This window comes from Zingiber officinale, chromosome 1A (assembly GCF_018446385.1).
Source record: "Zingiber officinale cultivar Zhangliang chromosome 1A, Zo_v1.1, whole genome shotgun sequence".
Taxonomy (NCBI): domain Eukaryota; kingdom Viridiplantae; phylum Streptophyta; class Magnoliopsida; order Zingiberales; family Zingiberaceae; genus Zingiber; species Zingiber officinale.
Window position 1 is genome coordinate 18,064,178 of NC_055987.1, and position 7,399 is coordinate 18,071,576.

The 7,399-nt window shown below is 38.1% G+C and overlaps 1 protein-coding gene across 1 annotated transcript; it reads right to left on the reverse strand.

Moving 5' to 3' along the window:
• Positions 1-492: 492 nt before the first annotated feature.
• On the reverse strand, positions 493-3,404 carry LOC121996764 (caffeic acid 3-O-methyltransferase-like). The gene is made up of 3 exons (XM_042550855.1): positions 2,965-3,404; positions 927-1,242; positions 493-720 (listed from the first exon to the last, which is right to left on the reverse strand). The coding sequence occupies exons 1-3, from the start codon at positions 3,345-3,347 to the stop codon at positions 493-495; spliced, it is 927 nt and encodes a 308-aa protein (XP_042406789.1). The 5' UTR covers positions 3,348-3,404.
• Positions 3,405-7,399: the final 3,995 nt, after the last annotated feature.

A 7,399-nucleotide genomic window follows, 5' to 3' on the forward strand; every position in this document is an offset into this window, starting at 1 on the left:
TATGAGTCCCTTGAGCGTCGGTTTTATTACTCATTGTGCCCAAGACGACGGGTTGGTGGTCAACCCCCGATTGGCGTATAACTCGCCCGATCGACCAACAATCTCCACCCGTTGATCATCTTGACTTTGATCTTCACGCGGCAGCAAGGTGGAGCCCCATATAATCACTGCATCGTCAGTCAAATGATTTAAGTTAGGTATGTTTCATATATGTATGGACATAGATATTATTTATGTTTTGACATGTTAGTTAAATGATTTAAGTTAGGTATGATTTAAATCATGCACTGCAGAGTTAACTATAGAGATAAATCTGAGAGTGTTCCTTTCTATAGAGATGCCTATTACATATTTTATTTTAAGTATAGGTGTCATGTATTTCTACTTATATATGACCCGGCAGTATCGCCAGTCCTCGGTTAGCATGGACTTTTTACTCTGCATATGCCTTATTGATGGGACGATCTTAGACGCATTTGGCTATTGTAATGTTTACTTGGTGAATTCCATGACCGCCCAGCCGGCAGCAATTCTGTGAGGTACCTCGAATCCTCTGAATCCAGCCTCCATTGCTAGGGCCTTGAACTCTTTCTCTGATCGCTCCTTTCCACCGAGGCAGTTCGCCATCATGACCAAGTCCATTTGGAACACCGCTTGAGCCTTTACAGTCTGTTCTGGTAGCTCCGGAAGCACGCACTCCGCCACGATCACCTTCCCGTTCTGTGCCAATGCCCCCCCGACAATTCTTCAGGATCTTCACGCAGTTCTCGTCGCTCCAATCGTGAAGTATCCACTGCATTCAAATTAATTAGCATACGCTCAATAAACTTGTTCTAGATCCCTCGTGAAAATATATATATAAGATATATATATGGGCTTAATTAGTTTTGATCTGATTTGGGTTTTTTCTAATAACTACATTAAGCCTGACCTGGGATTGGTGGTGCTTGAGAGATGACATGGGGGACGTCGAAGTTGATGCCCCTGATATGAGGACGCTCGGAGGTGATCATGCGGAGGGTGCCGCCGGCGTTTCCCCCGACGTCGACGAGCACATTGACATCGTCGAAGCCCTGGTAGACCTGGAGCAATTGCTTCATCAAGACGACGAAGTAGCCGCCCATGGCGTCGTTGAACACCTTGTTCAATCGAGCATCAGAGCCCAATTGCTCGAACATTAACATTCCGAACGCGTTCTGCAACGGTAAGCCACCGTGCAGCACTGAATCCTTCATTTGATCCCTGATACATTTAATATCATTTTACTATGATCTTCTGATGGAAGCTGCGGTAAGCCACCAACCGTTGTACGTAAGTATTTACTGTCTTAAAAAAAATTATGATAAAATATCCATAAAAATTATATAATTTTTTTTTAAAAAAATATTATTTTAATATATATTAAATTAAGAATATGTATAAGAACGTAAGTAGAATTTCATACGATTTAATTGAATTATTTCTAATTAAGATATATTATATTAAAGATCAATTTTAAGTTCATATATTTTTACACTAATTATGGATGAATTCACTAGATACATTCAAGATATAGCACCATGTGTATATTATTTGTAGATGATATTATTTGGGTAGATGAGATGCGTGAAGGAGTAAATGTTAAATTAGAATTTTGACAAGAAACAATAGATATACTGTAAGGTTTTAGGCTTAGTAGAGTAAAGATAGAATATATGAAATTTTAGTTTAACAATATTAGACGTGATAAGATAATTATTAAGATAGAAAATAACGAGTTGTCTAATACTGAGAGTTTTAAGTATTTAAGATCAATTTTGTAAATTGATGGTAAGATTGAGAAAGATGTATTATATAGAATATAAACAAGATGGTTAAAATGGAGGAGAGTACCAGATGTTTTATGTGATCGTAAAATACCTCTAAATTTAAAGGGAAGTCCTACAAAATGACAATTAGACCTTCTATGTTATATGATGATAAATGTTTGGCTATGACTTAAGTACATGAACAAAAGATGAGAGTTGGAGAGATGAGGATGTTAAGGTAAATCTATAGACATATGAGAATGGACAAAATACATATGAGCATGGACAAAATAAAAAATAAGGGCATTAAATAGAAAGTCAGAATTACATTTATTGAGGGAAAACTCCAAAACACATTTAAGATGATACATACATATACTTAGACGATCGATAAATATTCCAGTTAGACAATGTGAAACTATAACAAATATGCACATTAAATGAGCCAGATAAAACTTGTTAATAATACTAAAATAAAATAAAATTTATTTAAGTATAGATGATGATAAAATATGAGATATAGTTCAATGACGTAAAATAATTCATATACCCGACCCCACCTAGTAGGATAAGACTTGATTGTTGTTGTTACTATGATTAAGAGTGTCAATTCGGATGAATCGGGTCGGATTCGAGAAAATTTATTTTATAAAAAATCCTAAAACCCGAATTCGAACCTGAAATTCCTAAACCTGAACCCAAAATCCCTAAACTCGAACTTGACCTTAATACAACCCAAAATCCCTAAACCTGAATCTGAACCTGACCAACCCAAACTCAACTCAAATAACCTGAATAACTTAAATAACTCGATTAAAAATGACTTTTTAATTATTTTTCTTATAATCCTTCATTTTTATCTCAATATTCATAATTATCGAATTAACATTAATATTGATATACATATAAATATCTTAACCTTCAAAAAAAAAAAAAAAAAAATTGATTCAACCTTAAATTATCCACTAAAATCTAAATTCGGATTAATCAGGATCAACCTGAAGACCTAAAAGTTTTTAATCTGAAAAACTTTTAATTTGAACTCATCCCAAATTTGAAAACTTTCAATTCGAATATGATTTTTTTTACGAATCTGACTCGGGTGGGATTGTTGGATTGAATTCATTATTAACACCCTAACTATGATCCAATTGTGTAAATTATAAATATATATTACCATGTAGCCACCGCAACCCTGTCCTGGTGGAGCAGAGCCAAGTTAGCCATCGAAGACGCGCCGTCGTCCCCATTCTTGACCAAGTACTTGGTGACGGGCGCGGCGCTATACTTCCTCGAGCCGGCCGCTTCAGTGGTGCAGGTGACGACGCCGTAGGAGGCGAGCAGGCGGAGCAAGCGATCGACCATATCTGCAGCCTCCGGGTTGTCGGCGGCGGCGGGCAGCTGGGCGACGATTTGTGCGGGGTACAAGGCGGCGGCGGGGGACTCGGCTTCGGCGATGACGTCGAGGAGCCGAAGCTCGATGGCGGTCTTGATGGTGAAGGGGAAGATGCTGCTGCAACAAATCTGCAACGCGCGAGCGCATGCCGCCTCCTCGTCCATGTTGATGACGCTGCAGTGCGAAAGTGGATCGAGCTTAATCGATCGACTGGAGCTTGCAGAATTAACACAACAGAGTTAATGTAGTCAATATTTATAGAGAATATTTGGGCAAAATTAATTAAGACTATACTCCCCATTATGCACGGCATCGCAATTAAATTTCTCTTCATGGACAGGATTTTAAGTAAGAGGTGTGTTTTTTTTGGCTGTGATACTATATATTTAAGATTAATTTATCACTAAATTAAATAATTAAATTAATAATTTGTGATTCCAAAATGATATAAACTATTTTTCTATAGCTGTAGGTTTTTTTGCATGTCAACTCACATCTTTATTTTGACAAAACAATAGTTCATTTGTATTTCCCTTGTCTAAAACACTAAGGTCATGTCTCTTAGAAAAACAAATATTGACAATTTGTTATTTCTTGACGGCGAGCACTTGCAAAAAATTTAAGGCTTAGAATTAATTTCCTATTAATATTGCCTAATTAAAAACTAATTAATTAAAGAGATGTCTGGTAGTAAATACATTAAATATGGGGAAGAATAAAATAGTTCATTATGTCTAAATGTAGGCCATGCGCTACGTTAATTATTGTTCACATTAATATCAAGGGAAAAAAATGGTGCATGCATTAATCAGGATGTTTTGGTGGTCTCCAATAGAATTTACAAGTTTGGTAGAAAGACCAAGAATGGTCATTTAATTCTCACGCTGTCCAATCGCAGTGCCGTTCTTATATAAATTGCAACCAACAAAAGAGAGAGAGAGAGAGTATTGCATGTAGGGCTGTAAATAAGTTTAGTTGAGTCGAATCTTGACGTGTTCAAATATATTTGATAAGATAATTAAGTCAAGTGAATCAAGTTTAAAATGAATTAAACTTTTGAAATGCGTATTCAAGTTTGACTTGGTTTATTTTTTATGAACTTGAACTTGTTTGAATCTTGCCTTGATCTTGGTTCGTTTAAATGTTATCAAACTCTCAATTCAAGTTTGTCTTGAGCTTAGTTCGAACTTGATTCGTTTAGATATTATCAAATTCTTAATTCAAATTTATTTGATTGTTTGAAACTTTTAATTGTTTGATTGGTTATTAAGCTTGATATTTAAATTTATTTAGTTATTTTATTTTATTATTTATTTAGCATATTGAAAAGAGTTTTATGAACATTGTTTATGAATATTGTTCATGAACATTAACGAGCTGAACACATGTGTTCAAGCTTATTTATTTAGTTTGAACTATTCAAACTTGTTTGTTTAATTAATCTTATGTATATTGAACGAACATAAATTAAATAAATTTTTATCAAGTCGAATACCAAACTTATTCACGAACAAACGTGAAATTTAGACATCCACGTACCAACTGAAATGATGGACGTGTATGTTTTCTGTGATCTCTCTTATCGACGTTTGAATTCAATAATTTAATGAATCAAGAGGAAGAAATGTGATTTTATTTCTAGCCGATTGATAATCTATCCAATTCTCTGTCTAGTAGATGCAGTGGAGACTGGAGAGGCAGGGGCGCGGGGTGTGCAGAAGCACCCCTTTGCTCACGGAAATTACACTAGCAACAACATCAAAAATTAAGGATCGATCAGTATGCGACAGACGACAGAGTGCACGGAGATGGCATGTGCTGTTGACTGGCAGGTTAAAGATGTCCGTGTTTGCTGATGACACGGAGAGTGCATAGAGATGGCAATAATCGATTGGTCTGCTGTTGCGGGGGCTCTTTCCATGTCTACTTTCTGGCTACCGCCCGTGGGGTGAGGAGGAAGACAAGCTTGAGCAGCAGGGCAGACTGCAGAGTCGCTGGCTCCACTGGCCCACCGCCCACGACATGGCAAACCCCTATTTGAGGCAGCACGTATGTTCGTCTTGTACGGGCGCTGGGGGCTGACGGTTGTTTGTTCGACGGCATTCGACGACAGAAACGAAGAGTGATTAAAAAAGTGATTGAGGAAAACGAAAGGTAGACGAGACAACCCGGACAAGTAACGACGAGTCGAGACCCCTCACTTTGTTCCTCTCGTCCCAAAGGCTAAATAAAGCGGAGCCGCCTTGTAATCTCTCCTCGCTCTTGTTTTTGCTGATTTTGATGGTTGATTAGTGTTGTTGCCCTCTTTAATGCACTCAGATTCTGCGATTTCTCCACTAGGGTTTGTGTAGAATCCTGTCATATTGATTTTGCTCCGAGTTGTTCATTTCTATCGGGTGGAATATACAGAAATATGTTCGAATCGATGGAGGTTGAAGGTAAGGCTGTGGATTTATGAGAAGTGTAATCGGTTTTGTGTGTATTTGTTGGCAAGTTGTTGTAATTTAGCAAATGCACAGAGAAGAAAGTAACGTTCGATTTCCTTTACGCTGCGGATTCCTCTTTCGAACTAGAAGATCATCCAAGGTCTGCTTCTCAAGGTACTCAATTGTTCACATCTAAATTAGTTTACTTTTTGCTAGACTTATTTCATATGTTTTGATTGTAGGTACTCTTTTCGAACTGTTATTTCTAATTTGAGTGTGATTTTTTTTCAAATTCAAAACTGGAAGACATTGTAGCTAAAAATAGAAAAAACAAGTTCAATCCGAAATCAAAATCTGTCTACCTTTTTCTTTTAATGTTTTTTTGCGACCAAAAGCAAGGTGAGCTGATTTGTCACCCTTTCTTTTTTGCATGATTTTTGTCATCAGATTTCTATTTGAAGACCTGAGATTTTTTTCCACCCTTTAAATTTTTTTCGAGCACCTCCTTACATTTGTCTGGATCCGTCAAATAAATGGTAAATACTATACATCTCAATTCTCTTAAAATTTATCCCTTGAATAATTAAACATCTTCTAAAATATTTTGAGTTTTTCAAGTGATCTCATTTGGAAGCTAAGTTGACGGCAGATGATGAGGGTAAAGACATTGACTAAGAAAGGACTTGAACAGGAAATCGAAGATACACCGCAAGTTTTTTGCTCTTGAGTGGAGCAGAGGGAGACGGTGGAAAATGATACACATGGATCTACGCACATCACAGATAGCTCACACGAAGACATTATAGTGAGAACGAGGGAAGAGGTCCTTGGCGCAGGTACTCCGATGCTCAAGTCAGAATCAAAACAAAAAGTGTGAAAAGAAGAAGATGAACAGTAGTAGATGCATGCGTATGTTTGCGTATTTGACCAACAGAGAGAACCTTCTTTTATACTACCTCTTGTAACCTCCATAATAATAAGGCAGACAAAGTCTGTCTGGTATTAGAGTACGTAAAGTGATGTTGGACATACAACGAACTTCCATTGGGTACAGAAAAATTCCACAACATGTATGTGGTAGAGCATCAGAATATTCCCTGACAAGTAACTATTATTCTCTGATAAGTTGTTGTGATTCCCTAACAGCGTTGCCTCCTAGCAGTAATCCAACCATCTTTGAAATTGATCGAGAGTAGACTAAGAGCCTTGCCCATGAGAAATGAGACTGCTCTGGATATCCGACTAGGACTGACAGGGTGTAGACTGGGCGCCTTGCCCATGAGGTGAGGAACTGAGCCCTGAGAATTTGACCGACGTTAGGAACCAACTGAGAATAAACTGAGAGTCATGCTCATTAGGTGTGAGGGGAACTAAGCGCTGAGGATCTGACCGACGTTAGGAAACGACTGAGAAGAAACTAGGAGTCGTGCTCATTAGATATGAGGGGAACCGAGTCCCGGGAGATCCTGGACAATCCTTTAGTTGACCAAGAATTAGGAGGGGAGCTGTACCAGTAAGGGATTGAGCCCCAAGATTCCCATCAATATTTGAGCCAACCGAGGATTAGGCTGAGAGTTGTGCCTGTGATCCATGCTGGATTAATCCCTGGCGACCCGACCAACTTAGGGTTAGCTAGTGATTAGTCTAGGAGTTGTGCCCATGAGATATAAGGAGCTAAGCCCTGGAATCCTGACCAGTACTATAGCTACCTTGGTACAGAGTAGGAGCAATGCCCCTGAGACGTGAGGAGCTAAGCCTTGAAATCTCGGCCAGTACTAAAGTTGTCAGGG